Source organism: Erithacus rubecula (genome assembly GCF_903797595.1).
Source record: "Erithacus rubecula genome assembly, contig: SUPER_Z_unloc_2, whole genome shotgun sequence".
Taxonomy (NCBI): domain Eukaryota; kingdom Metazoa; phylum Chordata; class Aves; order Passeriformes; family Muscicapidae; genus Erithacus; species Erithacus rubecula.
This window is the reverse complement of record NW_027635860.1, coordinates 3,080,637-3,100,266: the sequence shown is the minus strand read 5'-3', so window position 1 is coordinate 3,100,266 and position 19,630 is coordinate 3,080,637. Positions and strand designations below refer to the sequence as shown.

Genomic DNA, 19,630 nt, shown 5'->3' with positions numbered 1-19,630 from the left:
GTATCTTACAGTGCAGGTTAAGCAGCGATTCAGGATGAGCTATTTTTCAAACATGTCTGTTTCAACATGCCAAAACAACTACAAGTTTAGAATGTCACCAAACATTAACATACTTCTCTATTTTTTGCTGAAACATAAAAATAAACAAGCCCTACTTCCCCCAAAAAATTTATGTGAATCACGACCCACACTACGTATTAATAATACAATAGTATTAGAACAGTATAAACTACCAAAAGAATTTTCCTAAAAGTAATTTAAAAACTAATACAACCAAAAATATTTCAATAGTATGTTGTTAAGAAAAGCATAGATTTCAAACACAGGGAGATGTATCCAAATAATTTTCATTTGATTTGCCTATCATGAAAAATCAAGTAAGTATGTTCTGCATCTGTATGATTTACTAGATCAAAACATTCTTTCACATTGTTCATACCCAGTTCTTGTTTTATGCCTTATCACATTAGAAAATGAATCTCTTATAATTTACTTTGTTTTTACTCCTTTTTATTACAAAGACTTTGGGGAGCAGTCAGCAGATGGAGAGAATAGAGAGCAGCTTAATTTACTGTCACTTGAAAGAATCTGAAAACAAAGGAGACATCAAAAGATGCCTTGGACCAAGTCATCAGAACTTGCTAGCATTCCATACGCTAAAAGACTGGATGTTATGCAAAGTAGCCAGACCTTTCTTTGTTCCATGCAGGGAAATCATATAGTTAGCAGTCTATAAGATATATATCACAATACAGACGAGTATGCAGTAGCTACTGACCTTTATACAAGTCTCCATTGAAAATACTGTTTTTAGCAACAGTCAGTAAGAAAAAGCTGCTATTTGTAGTCCCATTTTGTCATTTTTTAAATTTAAAAAGTGTATTTCTATAAAATTCCAGACAAACTACTAGCCTTCAAATTTGATATCATAAATTCTCTTGCAGCACTACAGAAGTGTAGGATAATACTTCAATGGATATAACAAGAAGATGTTTGGTCCCTCTAAAACATCATGTACACTGTATAAAGTTGGAATTTTCAAACATACTCCATTTTAACATAAAAGTTACTGTTAAAAAATACCTCTAGTGTTTTTGCATCCTCAAATGTCATTAAGACATTTAAGCAAGACTCAGAGAAAATCAGATTAGAAATAAAAATAATTACTCCCTTACACCACCTTTCCAAGACACTATGAAGAAGGAACATGTTTTCAGAATCATTGCTCAGCCATGGAAATTCAGGCCACAAGTTTCCTCCGAAAGTAAAATTCAAAAAAACCCCCACTACTGATTATGAAACCTGAGACCAAAAAAATGGCAACTCTTTCCATGCTTGCAATGGCAGTGATACAGCAAAACACCATTATGCTCTGCTGTAAGTTCCATCAGAAATTTAGTATCTGAAATATCACAAGAAGTACCCTAACTCAAAAGCTCCTCAGCTGTATTAAATTACATCTCAAAATCCCTCAAAACCATAACCCTTCCATAACAAAAACAAACCAAGGAAAAAAAATCAAAAAAATCCCATAAAAATATTTTTCATTAATAAAATTTAATCTGTGCCCAAAGATCATTTTTTTACAAGTCTAGAAAAGCCTGTCCCCATATATACCCAAGAGTAGGGTTTACTACTTGGAGTGATAATGCCTGATACTTTAATCAGAGCCATCTTGCTGCTATAGGCAAAATTTAATTTTTCAAGTTGGTGGATTAAGGGCTAGGATGCTGTGCAGCCTGTACCACAGGGAATGGTAAATGAGGAACAGGAGAAATACTCACATCTAAAGTAAGGTAAAAGGCTCAGAGCTAGGATGCACACAGAGATGGGGGATCCCTGTAGAGCTAGGTTTGATGCTTCTCTGCAGCAGAAACAGAAAAATTGAAGATAGCAGCAGCATTGCTAGGAATTGTTAGCCAGCTGTGTCACTGTGCAGTAAGAACTCTTCTCTGACCATTGAATCCTTCTCTCTCAATGGCAGCATCAAGCTTGTGTCTCCAGGGCTCTGGCTCATACGAGGCAGAAAAGGGCTAACAGCTATTTTGCTCTGCAGAGTAACCCACTGCCACAACTTAACTGCCTGCCCTGCCTGTGGCAAAAGACAATCCTGATTTCAACAGAAACACTGTAGAGTTGGGGATGAGAACAAACCTGAGACACCAGCAATATCAAATTACTAAGGTTCTTTTTATTTGACAATACTAGTATAGTGTGCTTTTCCAAAGAATTATATATCTATAGATGCTGAATTTCTGTCCTTTTTCAAAGGTAACCAGAATATTCTCAGATACATGTAGTTTATTGTGGGGTAAAACCACCACTTCAATCTCTCTCCAATATTTACTAATTACATGCATTTTCCTTTTGATTAAGTTGCTGGTTTGTTTTCATTAACAGTCAGACTCTTCTGCATGATCAAAACCAAAAAATGTTACATTGAACAGCAGTCCTGTAACTGATCACCTGGTAGGGTGACCATGACTATTTCCAGACACTTCCTCAGCCTCTGTTAAGCCAGTGACAGATTGCAGTTATTAACAGGTCAGTGAATAAATTAATTCCAGGGCACTGAAAATGATGTTCATGAAATGAAAAGTGGCCTTGCTGACATTGCATCACTATTTCTAGACAGTGTGCTTGAACACCAAATAAATCTCACAACTTGGATGAGTGCCAAAAACTAGTGACCTAGTTTCATTACTGTGGGAAAAGACTAGCAATTGGTCCTAAGAGAGCAGATTACCAAAATAACTTCACACAAAAACATTCCATAAAGAATTTTCTTTAAATCAGACATTTTTTCAACCTAACAAGTCACTGAAAATCCTCTCTCCCTTGAAATGTCAGTCTGAGATCCATTAAATTCTAAAGCTAAAATGCATTTATATTATTCATGCTGACATTCCTATACAACATTTCGATTAAACAGAATAAATATTACCTTGTTTCCATCTCATTATCTCTTTCGATCTCATTCATAATAATTTAATACTGTTTTAAATCAAAACAGCTTTTGCATTTTCAGTGAAAAATGTAACACTTCAGGCTTAAACAAAAAGTTTTACTAATAAAAGTAAGTCTATTTTTAAGCACACAGTAATCTGCTCAGTAATCTTCCTTGATTAAAAATTCCTTGGCTTCTCTTCAAAAAACACACTGAGTATAGATGAGCTCAACAGCTGTCAACATAATTTTTAGGAACTTACCAAGTATTGTTGCGTCTATACTAGCCCCCATTTATACACTCCAGCTGGTCCACCAGAGCCCCACTCCCAATCCTTCGCCTCCAGTAACATCTATATTGAGATGAAGACATTTTGAAGAGGGGAATCTTAATAACAACACAAAGTAAAGATACTTCATCTTTTTTTTTTTTTTCCAAAGCCTGTTGCTTTCTGTAAATTGCTTTCCATTCACTAATCCAGGGAAGTGTAGAAGGTAAACTGAAACACTGTAAGAAAACTATTACAGCACTGGTAAAAATCCCAGAACATTCCTTTCTAAGTCAGACTTGAACATGACATAAGTAATGCAATGCAATTAATTCCACTCAGCAATCCCTGCTTACAAGTCCTTACCAATACATGCCAATGACAAAACTGCAACTGTATTCTCTGCATGCTATGAGCACTGAGGGTCACTTGCAAAATGACTTACACAAGAGGTCTAGAATTTAAAAGGCTAAAAAAATCCCTGGTTATTTAATCCCCTCAAAATCTTGGGTTTTCTTTTATCCACCAGATTCCCTCTGGATTCATGGCTACTAAAAAAATCCTAAAGGATCATGATAGCTTTTGCAAGCTTAACTGCGGCAAACACTCGTGTCAATGGAAATTTTGAGCAAATAATGTCATGAAGACTGATGACTAAGTTTTGGAAGGACATACCCATAACTTAAATTTCAAAAATGCCGTGGGAGTATCTGTGGAAAAAATAAACAGAATAAAACCCCACACTAATTATTCTCTTCTTAACAAACCATTTATGTAAGATTATCAATAGAAAAGTTTTAGCATCTTATTTCTTTGTCCTCAGTTATTAAAAATTTTAAAAGTCCTCATGTTTGTATCTCCAACCCATTCAGTGCATCTTTCAGTAACCTCCTGATGAGTGAGCATATTTTTTTACTCATTTTTCCCTCCTACACCTTCTGTCTCTGTGTCTATGCACAATGTCCTTGTAGACTACCATCTCAGTTACACATACAGGCTGTGGCAGTACCGTAACTAGGTGTTGTCAACTGTAGACTTAAAAACAATAAAGGCAGGCATAGGGAATGCACCACAGATGCTGAGTCACTTTAAACCACTTAAAAGCATTTCATGAGCTGTTTGATTCCAATTTATGAAGATTTCTTATCTCAGCCATGAAAATCATGCAAGTCTTCTACGCATACTTTTTATCTCACAATAAAATGCACATTTGGCTACCACTTTTACAGGACTACTGAAAATGACCAAGTAATATCCAGTATGATCAGCTACATGGGTTTGCATCCCATGTTCCATCTTCACCATTTTCTACTAAATTGTGTCTATCGTGGCGGAGATTAACAAGCTTCTTAACACTACAAGGAGTATTTTCATCACCCATTTTACACATCTCATTTAGTGACAAACCAAGAACTAAAATAAGGATTCTATGTTTCTAGGGCTGTCAATGCAGAGAGACAGGATAGGCACTAAGTCTTCCAAAATTACTTAGATTAATAATCTTCTTTTATTTTGTTGTATTCCACTGCCATGGTATGTTTCTCATGCATATATACTGATAATTTGGTAATAATATATTTCTGCTTGATTCTATACTAAAACATAAAATTTGATTTTTCCCTTATCACCTCAAGGTTTTAGAAAATAAATTCCCAATCTAGACTGAGTTGCTTACGCATTTTTGTCTCCATTGATTCTTTTAATGTTAATAATTTTCTGTACTTCACCTGCCCACTTTTTAAAACTCTCTTAAAACTCCTAAGGAGTTTGCTCTCCTTATCACTTTTGCTACCATTGAGATAGGAAGAATAGAGAAAAAACTGCTTTAATTTGTCAAATAAAGTGAAGCTTCAGGAAGAAAGGACAATATTTAATCTCTGACAATGAGCTGAAGTAGCAATGAGGGTCTTTATAGAGGAACTTGGAAAGGTAGTCAGAAAAGGCAGAGAACCTTAAAATTCAGAAATGCTGACTATATAAGAGGCTGAGCCTAGAAATCTAAGCTATTTTGTTTTAGCCTCTAGGCCACCAGAAGGAGCCAAGTCCTTAATTTGTCCGATATTTACATCCAAAATACAATTTTTTTTTAATTAAAAAAGAGACCAAAACAACCAAACCACCAATTTTTAACAGAAAATTTCAAGCAATTCTGTTTTCCATACCCAGCAAGTTTTTGTTTTTCTCATGCCCTGTTTTTCCCCAGAAACACCAGCTATTATTACTTGGTCTTTTTGTTTTTGCAAAAGCTTAGAAATAAGATATTGAAAGAAAATAATAAAAAAACTTCACATGAAAGTTGGAATTTTGGAAGTTTCTATTATGATTTTCAGTGGACAAGACAGGTTGAGATAGACATGAGATTCTGGTTTTAAGACATGTTTGTGGAACAAAAGGGTGACCATTTACAAAGTGAAAAAGAGTGGTCTTGTACAAAAGCTTTGTACGACTTCTAAAATTAAGTCCAAACTTTACACAAGGGGAAAATTGTTTCATCAATGGCATTTGTGAGCTCTGATACATCTGAATGAGCCAACAGAAAACTCTTTAACTGATTATGTTCAAGTCAGTACACAGGTAAGTTTTACATTTTAATTGGCTTTGAAAAAAATATGAAGTTCCTTACCTAGCAGCATCTTAGATCATTCTTTTCTCTGTTTATTTTATATCCTCTTCACTCGAGCACCCCAAGTGAATATAATCTACTTTGCACCTATATTATAAAACCTACTGTGAATTCCATTCATATTGTTGCAGTTGGCCTAGACCATAATTTCTATTCAGTGTAACGCAATTCTAAATTTGCAGTGAAAAAAATCAAGCCGGAAAAGCAAAGTTGGGGTTTGCTTTCTTTTCAAAGCTTCACTGCACAGTTCCCTGCAGTGCAGAGATGGTCTGGAAAAGATACAAATGTGATAGTACAACCCACGCTCAGTGAAAGAGTACCTGAATGGAGCTTAAGTCTACATTACTTAAGGAGGATGAAAGAAAAAAAGTAACTTGCATTTTTTTCATTTTCTGGCTGTCATTTAAAAATGAGCAATCCCCGAATCTCACAAAACAATTTTCCAACTCATGAAAGTTTTCTTATATACCCATGATAATTAGGAAAGTAACTGATACCATTGTTCAAATTGTAACAATGAATTTTAGTAAAAACAGTACTCCAAAACTCAGTCTTAATATAAAGAACAATCGTTTTATTCTCCCAAGACATGACAAAAATCTAAGGAACATTCAGTCACTATTTGCTGGTAAAATTTGATTTCTTCATTGGTACATCACACTGATCTCAGAACTTCTATTCTCTGCTTTCCAAGACTAAGAAAATTCCCTGTCTCTGCTCTATTAGTTCCTCTAATGCTCAGCTTGGTCTCTGGGGCTTTCTTTTGCCCTTATTTTACTTCCTTCTTCCTCTGCAGCATCAGAAGATAAACCTTAACTAAATACAGTATGCTGCATGTACAGTCCTGCTACTTACAATATTGCAATTTTTCAAACACCTGACTGTTAGTTCTGCTTTCTAAACAAGACATCTCCAAATTTAGGTCAGGAAGAAATGTTCTGCAATCTCTGCTAGCAAAATAAACCAGAATGGCAACAGTGGTCAATTTCTTACACTGAACTTGACATTTCAAATACTATTCTATACAATTGCAGTCATCTGGGACACACATGATAGCCTTGGATACCTCCTCTTTCTGTAGGAAGTACTGCTTGAGTTTTTAATATGGATTTGGAAAGTGTTCTCTGGCTAGCAGGCAAAGGGGAAGGTTGCTCTCAGGATCCCTCTGCAAAGCTGAGTATTGGAGATACCTGCTTCATGAAGGTACAGGGGATAATTTTGGATCTCTTTTGCTGTACATTGCTACTACTTGGGAAGTATTTTATTTATAAGAATGAAGAAAATTTGTATATATAATTTGCAAAACATTAGTTTTATGTGTTGAGCTTTTGCAGCATTAGTATTGCAAATCATTTTGAAGTTTCTCCTCAACATCACCATTACAACTGATCAAAAAGCCAGAAGAAAATGAGCCACTTGATGACAATCAGCTTACTTTTATTTAAGGAAAGGGAACTGTAAGAACCACAATTCTTTTCAATTTACAGAAGTAGAACAAATTTACCCCTCTCTAGAAACATTCTATATACTGTGTTTAATTACTTTGAGGAAAACATGGAAAACACCTCTTTCCTATGCTATTGGTAGCTTTTTATTTCAGGCCATTTGTTAAATATATCTTGGGAAGCAAACATTAAAAAGATTAAAATGAAACTAGAGGTATTGAGACTTCAGATGACGAAGAAAAATAGATAAATGTTATCAGAGTAACTAATTAAGGGTTTTTACTGCATCAAATCATAACAGAATTGTTAAATGCTCAATAGTCACTATTAGTCCACAGTAAAAACTATTAAAAGCTTTTCTTAACAGTAAGTCAAGAAGAAGAAAATTAATTTTCTTGGTTGATCCCCAGTAAATAAAATTTTAAGCACAGTATTGATAAAATGCTGAAGATGTGGTCTCAGGAGCTTATCTTAAACTGTCTTCTACTAGTATTTAATTTGTGTACTTCATGGTATTAAAACTCTGACACAGGACAGAGGTAAAGAAACAGGGGAAGTAATAGAAGTCACAAAAGACATTATAGACTAACTGAAAAAAAAATCCCAGATTCAGAACTAACTTTCCAATTTGGGGTTTTTTTTTTTTTTTCCAGTCAGATAGTCATTTGTCTCAGGACTAAGAGCTGAACTTAAAAAATTTAAAAAGACTCTTATGCAGGTTTTCTAATGTAATGAGAAAAAAAGTTCATGTAAAAACTTGGGAGACTATATGAAATAATTAAAGGAGAAAAAGAGAATAGCCTAGTGAGGGTAGGAATAAAGATGGACAAGAAAGGTACAGTATTACCCAAGTAAGAGGTAAAATGTTATACAAAACAAGCAGATTTTTCATTCTAAAATCTGTGATGATGTAGTATCAAGAAGTACCTGTATGCAGAAAAATTACACTAAATGTGCAGAAGCTTTCAAATCCTACCTCAGACACTATCAGAAATAGTAAAACTTCAATTTTTTCAGCATTTATCAAATGCTATTCCCACTACAAATGAAACTGAAATATAAAAATCTAAATACTATCCTAGCAGTCCATTGTAATGTGCAGTGGATTTCAACTTGAAATGTCTGACATTCAATTTAACCTTTACACTTGGCTGAATTGGACAACTATTGCTGTTAGCAAGAACATATTGTGTGAGTTTTTCACACACGGAAATTCCCTTGACATCTTTCTCATCCAAAATAGAAGAACTTTGTGCAGCTTTAAAGTAAGTACTGCAACAGAGACCATAAAGATGTTCTTAAAAGCAAAGAATTTATACTTTCATAGATAAGTAAAATAAACTATAATTATCTAAATTTACTTTTCATTTTTACACTGGTTTTCTTCCTATGCAAAAACCCCTAATATTTCAGTGTTCCTATCTCTTATTTTATACTCTTGTAATCTGCAAGCACTGTAATTTCTCCAAATATAATTTAAAGGCTAGTAGAACAGTCAAAACAATACTGTTACCAAAGAAAAGGGAGAACACAGAAATGTTCTAACTTCCTTGTTCTATATTTTAAAGACAAAACCTGTCCAATCTCCTACAGCTTGAAGCTCTGGTTTCACCTCTGGAAAATAGGGTTCAAAGCAACTTTTAGATGTAGAAAGAATACATATCTTATTTACAAAGACTTTCTTAAAGAGTTAAAAGAGTTTCTTTTTGTTTCCTTCCTTTTTTTTTTTTTTTTTCCTTGTCATAAAATATGCTTTTCAACAGAATGCTCTCAAGGAAAGCACAATCCCAGGACTATGTGCTTGGTTTTTGTTTTAATACTGAACAGTGGAAGACAACTTGGTAATGAAGCAGTGGGATTTCTGGGAGGAGCATGGAAGAATAAAGGCAAAATAATGATGAAATTAACAAAGCCTTAGTAATTAAAATGCCTTTATAAGCACAACAAACAAAAAAAAAGAGTGACAGTTGTAAGTATGCAGACCAATACCTAGTTTTTATCTAGCAACATCAAATTACCTTACAAAAGCACATTAATTTCAATGAAGATACTTTTGGGTTTTTTTGGTGGAAACATAATTGGAGTTCCCTGTAGTGCAGACAGGGTCTGGAAAAGATACAAATGTGATAGTATAACCCATACCCTGTGAAAGAGTACCTGAATGGGGCTGAGCAGCCATGGAATACCAATACCTAGCTTACACCTAAATCTTTTGTGGAAATAAATTGCATAAAGAAAACGCAAATTATTTTTTATATATATGCCTGTCTTTTCTACTTCTTGCCATCACAGAATTCCCCGTGTGAAACTAATATATCTCATTCTATTAACAGAGGAGGAAGTTTATATATGTTCTTTACAAGCACTATCTTGTCATAGAAGATCTAATACTGAGTGTAGATAAATAAAATACTAATAAACAAAAGCAAATCTGCCAGAAAGGCATCATCTATCAATTGCAGGCTTAGTTTGACATCCACTGTGAGAATCTAGACATAAAAACTGAATTACATCACTAATTGAGACAGTTTTAAAAAGTTATAAAGCAGAAAAACAAAAGGACTTCAATAAAAAAATGTTCCAAAAGACAGTTTTTGGCTGAGAAGAAAGTTGTCACTGAAAACCACTTCTTTTGCAAGTGGAGAGACATGAAAAACTACATTCAATTAATGATAGATATTTGCACTTTTTTAAATGCCAGTTTGGGAAATAAAACAAAGAGAATGAACAGTGTTTTCTTGTGTAAAAAGACTCTGCCCACAGTATTTTGAGTTCTGTACAGATACAGGATGACACAGAAAGTAAGTTGTTTTAACAGCTTTTTAACTATGAGACCAAAAAATAGTAGCTCCTTTTAGCAGTGAATAGCTTTGAGAAAAGTCACCCTGACTGATAACAAGAATCTCCTTAAACTGCAAAGCTAACGAAGTTTGGTTTCTCATGAAATACAAACTCACTGCTGTCCCACTGCAGTAAGTATTATGACTGAAACATTATGCACAGCTAAGACATGCACAACAACTTCTTCCTGAGCCCTTTCTTTCATGCCTAAGAACAGGTTAGTCTGTGCTGAAACCTTTTTATCTGAGGCCAATAAAAAATTTTCCCTTCATCTGGCCACCTACTTTTAATAAAATTTTAGGGACTGTTTGTTTTTGCAACCTCTACCCTGTAAATCACAAATTATACCACAACAGGCTAACAGACACTGAGTTCATAGTGAAGGAATGTGAGGAAGAGAGGGGATGAACAGACCCATACACTCTGAAATACAATACAGACCAAAAGAAACAGTCCATGAGATTCCTGCACTACATGGAAGATACTTTCCTGACAGAGCTGGTGAGTGAGCCAAGAGGCCAGGTGCCATCCGGCTATTTATGAACAGAGAAGGATGATGTGCTGCTCGGAGGCCATCGAGGACACAGGAAACCATGAAATGATAGTTTCCAGTTCTCCAAGAGGTAAGGAAGGGGCTTAGCAGAACTGCCACCTCAGACTTCCAGAAGACAGACTTTTGCTTGTTTAGGAGAGGAGTTGATAAGAGTCCCTTGGGAGGCAGTGCAGAAGGGCTAAGGCTTTCAGGAAGGCTGGACATTCTTCAAGAAGAAAATCCCAAAGGCAGAGGAGCAGACCATCCCCATGTGGCAAAAGAAGATTCAATGGGAAAGAAGACCAGCCTGACTGAACAGAAAGTTTTCCTGGAAGTCCATAAAAAAAGAAAAGACACTTGGGAGACTATCCCTTGCAATGCTTCAGGCTTGAGGCAGAGTGGCTGGAAAGCTGCCTGACAGAAAAGGACCCCAGGCTGCTGGCTGACAGCAGCTGAACATCAGCCCGTTGTGCCCAGATGGCCAAGGCCAGTGGCATCCTGGCCAGCAGGACCAGGGCAGTGTGGTAAGGCCACACCTTGAATCATGCGTCCAGTTCCAGATCCCTACAGAAAAAAATATTAAGGTGCTGGAGCATGTCAAGAGAAGGGCAATAGAGCCAGTGAATTGAGCATGAGTCTTGTGAGGAACTGCAGAGGACTGTTAAGGCTGGAGAAAATTAAGCTCAAGGGAGACCTTATCGCTCTCTACAACTACCTGACAGGAGGCTGGGGTCAATCTCTTTTACAAAATGCTCCAAGTTGTACCAAGAGAGGTTTACACTGGATATTTCTTCACTGAAGGGTTGTCAAGCACTGGAACAGGCTGTCCAGGGAAGTGGTTGAGTCACTCGAGTGGTGTAGATATGGCACTTAGCAACACGGTTTAGTGGTGAACTTGGCAGTGCTTATTTGACAGTTGGACTTAATGAGCTTAAAGGTCTTTTTCAACCTGAATAATTCTATGACACATATTTTTCGTGTTGGCATAAGACCTCTTGTGCAATGACGATTGGCAGACTCTCCTTAGAAAACAAAAATCATCAATATTCATTCTCAGATAACTTTCCCACCGCCAAGTTACCAACTTTTCTCTCTGCTGCACATTTCCACTAGTTCTTTGAATCTTGCCTTCCTTACTAGAAAGTGGGATGTAGTCAAGAGGAAAATCAGAAAGTTTTTCTGCTTCTCCTGGTTCACATTTTGGCAGTTTAAGCCTTTTCCGTACTGCAGAAAACTGAGTTTAAATGCAGAAGAAAAATTCTGCTCCCTCACAATGTGAATAGCAGGTCTGTGACCATAGCTGTTGTATAAAAGGAGACACTGCTGTCATTCTGCTTGGTCTTGCTATGTTGTCTGCCATGGATGAATCTTCTGAGGAGATTCAACCTGCTACAATACAATATACTCTATAAATGCCTACTTTGGTCAAGACCCTCAGCAAGACTCGGAAAAATTCATTTTGGTTAACCCAATTAACCGCTGCTCAAATTTAACCTCTAGAAAGTTTCAGTACATCTATGCATATTCAAAAGAAAAATGTCTTGCACGTAGGAAATCTGTGTTAAAACTGGCTGGTCAATAGACAGCACCTCACCTGTTTTTTGATAACCACAATTTTTTCATTAAGAATGGAATACATCATAATATACAACAAGGTCCAAAATGTAACAGCTGATATGCTCTGGATTTATATTTTAACACTATCAAATTCTAGCAACAATCTTCTAACAGAGCTCTTTGATTATAAATTTCTGGGATTAAAAAAGGGTTTAAAAAGCAAACCCTCACAGTATGAGTATGTTTTCCATATAGCCTCAAACACCCATTAATCGTCACCCAAGTTACAATTTTACATCCATCACATATTCCTGTCAGCTGACAGAGTAGAATAAAAACAGTAGCTTGCTACTAAGTACAGGAACCTTACTCAAGCAACTCAGCTTGCCAGCAGATTTCAGGTGTACTGGATGGCAGCAGAAATCTATGTAGGCCTCTTAAGAGCTACAGTGTACTTTGCAGCTCCACTCCACGGTTCTCTTTTGGCTCAGAGCAGCTTGAAATAAACCCTCTCAGAAAATATTCCAGTAACCCATGAATCCTATGGTTCAAGTGTGTATATCTGGTTTCTCTACCTAAATGACATGTGCAAAATTCCTTCACTCACTCTTCACTTTCTGATGACAAAAGGCACAATCAGTCATTATTTGGATGAAAAGAAGCAAAAATGACTGAAACAATGTCATTGCTCAACAGGACTGGTGTAAGCACAGCTGGTCAGGAACACGTTGTGATTAGTTCAAATGTATTAACAAAAATAGTTGTCAAAAAGGTTGATAGGAATAGGGAGAACAATTTATCACTGAACATACCCCAAAATGTTGGGGTAAGGTGAAAAATCAATGTAACAAGTTTAAATCTTGTTACTTGCTAATCAAGGAGCATAAATCTTAAAGAGAGTTAAATCTTGTTAATCAAGGAGCTGAAGACACGCCTTACTCATATCTGATATACATCTGACTCATCGTTTTAGGATGAGAAAAAACAAAACAACAAAACCAACAAACAAACAAAACAAACAGAAAACCCCAACTTTTCAAACCTCAGTCTTTGAATAGCAGTAATATATTCTGAATGAAACTTATAATGAGTCAGTTAACTAGCATTTTGAGGTAAGAGCACAGAAGTTTGAAACATCTATAATTAACTGTAGCAAGGAAATGAGACAACCTAAAAAGGTTGACTACCGAGACTATATGGAGAATTCAAGCTGAATTTCTTGAATTGGAGAGTATGTTTCCAACACTGTCCTACAGAAATAGTTAGGAAAGGAGGGAGCAAGAGGACAAAGAGCAAAAACTGACAACAAATGTAAACAACATAAATTTCAGTCGTTTTCTTCACTGTGACTTATTGCCAAGGTATATTATTTCAGGAAAACACCATTATCAGTAAACACATCTTTAAAACCATCTGTATTATTATCTTTGTCCACCACTAAAAAGAAATCAGACATCAATCATAATTGATTTCCTTGTAAATATATATGTAAATATATATGTAAATATATATGTAAATAAATATGTAAAATATAGCTCTGACCACAGAAAGTGTTGATTGAAATCACACCTTAACAATAACCAAAATAATACAGCAATTGTATAATAATTGTCCAGATAATTCATAGGATGGGACAGTTTTATACACAAAGTTCATACCACTACTCCCATAATGGCTGTTTTTATTGTTTTTGGTTTTTTTAATGTGACTTGCAGTGGTATCCATTAGAATTGGATATAGCGTTTTCAAAATAGGTTCCACCCATTAGAAAGAAAACAGGAGCAAAGAAACAGTATAAAGTTCCCAAGAACTCCCAGAAATTAAGGCCAAAAATCACAAGTCAAAAACCTTTACCAGTTACTACCCTTTTCCCAAAGCAGCAAATTTCTTAATTTAAGTAGCAATGGTTTATGAAATAAAATAAAAACAAGAGGTTGTATAACAACTCCTTGAAAATTATTTATTATGTAACTTTCATTCACCTTGAGTCTACAAAAAGCAGGTCAACTTGCTTCCCAAACACAAAAATTTTTGACTCAAAAATTCTTGCGAAGGCAACAGATTTATCCACTGCTATACATTCAGTTCTTAAACTCTTTATAACCAATATACAAGCAGCTTGCACTATTTGAATCCTAAAGTACCAAATGTTATATAAAAGCATAAAATATAAAAATATCTTAATTCAAATAATTTTTGATAACCACAATTTTTTCATTAAGAATGGAATACATCATAATATACAACAAGGTCCAAAATGTAACAGCTGATAGGCTCTGGATTTATATTTTAACACTATCAAATTCTAGCAACAATCTTCTAACAGAGCTCTTTGATTATAAATTTCTGGGATTAAAAAAGGGTTTAAAAAGCAAACCCTCACAGTTTTTTACTCTGACAGCTAATCCTTCTTCCTCACTTGACCCTTGGCAAAATTATTCAGCTTTCAGATCAAGACATTTGATGTCATTTACAGAATCACTCAATGCTGACTTAGTTAATGAAGATTTTGTTTAAAAACGTAACATATAAATGACTGTCCCTGAAAATAAGAAATATACTTTTTAATAATTTTGGTAAATAATACAAGCAATAAGCTGTAACCATGCTAAAACACTTAATACAAACAGAAAAATAAGCAGAAATCCATAAACAGTTCAAAATCTAATACTAAGTACGTATGTTATTTAATTATCTGTGGTAGAAAAAGGAAAACATTCATACCTGCACCTGGAATGATCGCCAACTTTGTTTCAACTAGGCCCATTTTAGCAGAAGATGCTAAAAAACAGAATATAAACAAGATCTTACTATAATGTAGAGGGGAAAAAAATCTATGGAAAATACATAATGATGACCTAGAAGTTTGCTAATATACTAAATTTTCTTCAAAAATAACAATAAATCACTTTTTAAAGCATTTGTTTATTAAAAAGACTTCAAATAGATTCAACTGATCTGCTTTTAGTGAAAGATCCAACTACTTCCATCAAGATAAATTAAGTACTTTATTAATTTTTACATAGCAAGTAAGCAATTATAGTAAGTAACAGAGACTTCCAAATGGAAATACTAAAATTAAACAGCTGTTATTGCTGAACATCTTAGAATGGGGTAGAATTCTGTATCTGATTATTTAGGTGACAGACTATTCTTTAAGGTCAAATAACTTTATAAATCCTAAGTTACAGGACCAAGCATCCATTTACTTTCCATCAATAGGCTTTACAGTTCTGACAGCTTATTAGGTCAAGGTTCCTCTTTTAAACAAGAGGCGTCACTTTTATAATTTAATTTCTTACATAATAATACACTCACTAGGAACTTTTGTTCTTTCCCTGCACTCAGTTTAGACCATTCAGAGCACTTCAAATGCACAAGAATTAAAAATAAAAAAATAAAATAAAATAATTACATTACCCTTTTGGCAAAACCGATAAAATTAGGGTCAGAAGAATCAAATAAATGTTTAACAAAACAATCCGGCTAACAGGGTTGTTTTAAATGAAACACTAGCACGTACTTAGATAGGTTTCTGCTAAAGTCCTTTAAAATGGGTTATAAACAAAGTCAAATACAAAGTAAGTTTTGTAAGATTATTGCCAGCAGAAGAATTAGTCAAGCCAGCTATAACGCTAATAGCCATATATTGCATAGCAGTATTCAGACCTACCTGCCACACGTATATCACAGGCTAATGCAAGTTCTAGGCCACCACCTAAGGCAGTTCCATCTATTGCAGCAATAGTAGGTACGGGCAGATTAGCTGAAAAAAAGAAAGTACCAATTAACACCAATCTCATTAAGAATACCTCTGGAATGTGATTTCATTACATTTTGTTCATTCTACAGTCATAGTACGGGAAAAAAGTTTCATAAAATACACGGTGACTAAAAATTGATCAGCAACACTTCGGCAAAAAAGAAATTACTCTCCCTATCCCTCTGTGGCTGAATAGGTTTGCATGTCTTTCTCTGTCTTCTGCTTTTTTTGACAAAAAATCTGAAAAGTAAACTTCCAGAACACAGATAGCAGCACTAGACTATGTAGTCATACAAACATTCCCAGATGAAATAGAGGTGTATGTATGTACAACATACATGTGATGCTTTCACAGCTAGAATGCCTCTGTGTCTTTCCCAGACCACCACTGGCAATAGTGGCCATTACTATTGCCCCTTTTCTCCTGTAAAGCAGCAGCTAGCAGATTAATAGAGGTAGGAAAGTCTTCAGTTTGACAAACAGATGCACATGCTGCCAGCACACATGACAGGTAGCAGGGCTCCAGAGGCCTGGAGCATGGCATGGTTTGTAAAGAGTTTATCATCAGTGCTCTGACACACAGGGTCATTTAAATGATCAGCTTAAAGCACTGCTTTTCACCTACTCTTCATTGCTCTTTACCACAAACTCAAAGTTTGATGAAAAATGCATTCTCATTTTAGAAATAAACTTGTATATTACAGCTTTAATTACGTTTGATATAAGAGTTACCACAAGCTATCCATTTTAAAATAAACTCAAACAGTAGTCCAGTAGTACACTGATGCTACTAAAATTTCAAAGATAGTCAAAAGCAATTAATTAGCTAGACACCTGGGTGCACAGCTTGTTGAAATGTTAAACCAGCTCTTGACAGCAACAGCTTTTTCTGCAGATGTTAAAAACATATTTTCTTTGTTTTAATGTTTCATCTAATTGAATGCCTAGTTCATTCAGTCTTTAGCTGGAAACGGAGGAGAAAAAAACTACTCTGTCAACATATAAATGAAAATTATGAATAAAAGACTTTAAAAGACTTAGTTTTAAAATATAGAAGGGTAATACGACAACAATTATTAATTTAATGTAGTAACTATAACTTTTCCTAGTGAATTAGCTAGTTCTAAATTCGAAATTGTGCTACCTAGCTTACCTTTTTCCTATCTAACAGATAAACTTCAGATAAGTTCATTTAACAAAAGAATCAAATAAATATTGGTATATTATCAGCATGACAATTATTATTCAAGCCTGTAGACTCTCACTGGGTAACAAACAAAAAATGTAATTAAACAAAGGTTATTTTAGCTGCAAATTGACCTGCTTTCATGATTAACGACTAATGAAAATCCAATTGTCTTATAAAAAAGAACAAAAACTTAGCAATGCTTTTCAAGATTCTAACAGATGCTTTAAAACAAAGTCCCCGGGCTACTGGTTTAGATCATGATTAATAGTGATTATCTGAATCAATTTCAGTGCCAAAAGAGGCTACTGATTACTGTTTGCAAGAGGTCTTCCAGTGACTTAAAAGAGCTCAAGGTATCCACTATACCTGCCATCTGCCACAGGAGGCATAGGAGACAGAGGAATAGTAGAAAAATCTCCTCTTTCTCTGTTTACTTTTTCTTAGTTATATGGAAAGGCAACTCTCATTTCCAGCACGGCCCGGTTGCTGACAGAAACTTATAACCCTGTCAACACAAGCAATTTGCCAAACAGTCTTGCAATTTTGCTAGCTGACACAGCTTGCCTTTCTCTTAAAGAAATATGCCTTTTCCATGGGTAAATAAAAAATAGTTTGCCTGAATATGAAGACAGGGTCATTGTTAACTGCAGTTCCCAGCAGTTACTGCTTGTATGAAAGTTCCATTTATCAGAGACTAGCAAACAGTATCTTGAGCACTATTTGCTTGACTTCTGCAGTACTCCAAGGCAGAATACTTTCCTAAGATAAGCAACAACCAGAATTAGCTATGGTGCAATTCAAGTAGACTATTACACATGGAAATGGAAGTTACAGAATAAGTATTATAAAATAGCTTAGTTTCAAGAATTACAGCCAGCATTCCTATCATGAAATAATAAAAAATTATAATTCAATGGATAAAAAGCAGTTTGATAATATATGTTAGAATCATCGCTTCCCAACAGTATTATTTTGAAAGAATCACCTGACATAAGAGTCGACAATGAATCAAAGGCAAAAGACAAATTCCCTGTAATAGTCTTGTGCATATCTATTAAACGAATTTAAGAAATTAATCCTTGTGAAGCATCAGAAAAACTAGCTCAGAAAAATGTTAGTAATAACTTGTGATTGTAAACTAGCTTGTAAGCTACTAGAACTTGTTAACAGGGGTAAAGCTTCTTGGAGTATTAGTATTTTGTAGCATAAGAGACACCTGATCACATTTATCTGCATGATTTTAATATGCAACTGCCAAAACTGTTGAACCCATAACAAAAACAGAGATGATGTTTGACAAATAATGCCCTGGAGGATTAACTGAGTTGTATGCACTCAAATTTTAGGAACAATAAATTACACATATAGACAGGTCAATCTCCACGACTCTACATGACAAGGCTCATTTGCTATGAGTGATAAAATAATATTTAAAGCTTTGCCAAGAGGTCTAGTAATTTTATACTTTTAACATTCTACATTTTTTTCACAGTTCAAATAACAAGTTATAAATTTCAGGTCATTTTTGTACTACTACTCGTTATTGCCAAATTCTAGATTTGATACAGATTTTTCAGGGTGCAATCATGAGCATAGTGAAATAAAAAAGGAGTTTAAGAAATATATAGAAGAAACAGATGAGCTGAACTAAATGAGAGAGTACAACACAAAGACAAGAGTACACCATGTATATATAAAGATTAACATCAGAAGTAGTTAAAAAGACTAAGTAATGAGTAGCATTAAACTTTAGTTAGAGAATTTCACTGAGTTACCATAGCACATCAAAGTGTGGAATATAAAGGAAACTAAATAATAAGGTAGTTCACACAATTAATTCAGAATGGATTACTTCACACATCTATTCTAACATAAAATTTGCTGCTTATTCTATTAACTGTAAGTAACAGTTCTATTCTGCACATAAAACATGTCCCAAGCAAATGCCAATAGTCACATCCTAATGTAACATAAATGCTTAATTATATTTCAGAAAAGAAAGGTTCTAAGTACAGTACAGAAGGAGTCCAATTCAGTTTATGTTATGTCAGCAACACAACCAAACATAAGACAAAAGCACATCCCTGTATTTGAGATCACAGGAGCAGACTTCTAGCTGAAGAGAAGACAAATGTGAACAACCAGATCAAAATAACTTTTATGTCTTAAGTTATTTGAGGAATAATCTCTTAGCACAGAAGCTGACAAAACCTGTAAAAAAACTGTTTACTGGCTATTCAAGACATAACACAGGTAGAGTGATCAACAGGTAAACTGAAGAACTTCTGTAGGAGAAAATAAACTTAGACAGCTAAACTAAACACATAAACAGTTCAAACAAAATAGAAAATATGACCTATACCAATATAAAGAAATGGATCTGCATCGTAGTCTGCAGTAACTGTGAACCTTCAGCTCAACTTCAGGAATACATCCGTGGTAAACAGACATATAGTTTTAGGCTG

At 34.8% G+C, this 19,630-nt stretch overlaps 1 protein-coding gene across 4 annotated transcripts in view; it reads right to left on the bottom strand.

The window, feature by feature from the left end:
- Positions 1–19,630, bottom strand: part of AUH (AU RNA binding methylglutaconyl-CoA hydratase) — a 110,029-nt gene that overhangs the window by 39,490 nt on the left and 50,909 nt on the right. For 3 of the 4 annotated variants that reach the window (XM_079331151.1, XM_079331150.1, XM_079331148.1), the window contains exons 5-6: positions 15,887–15,979; positions 14,938–14,994 (exon numbers count right to left, since the gene is read on the bottom strand). In XM_079331151.1, coding sequence (XP_079187277.1) covers positions 14,938–14,994; positions 15,887–15,979 — 150 coding nt within the window. Of the gene's footprint in view, positions 1–3,225; positions 3,300–14,937; positions 14,995–15,886; positions 15,980–19,630 lie in introns of those variants that run through there. The other variant, XM_079331149.1, reaches the window with a different exon arrangement.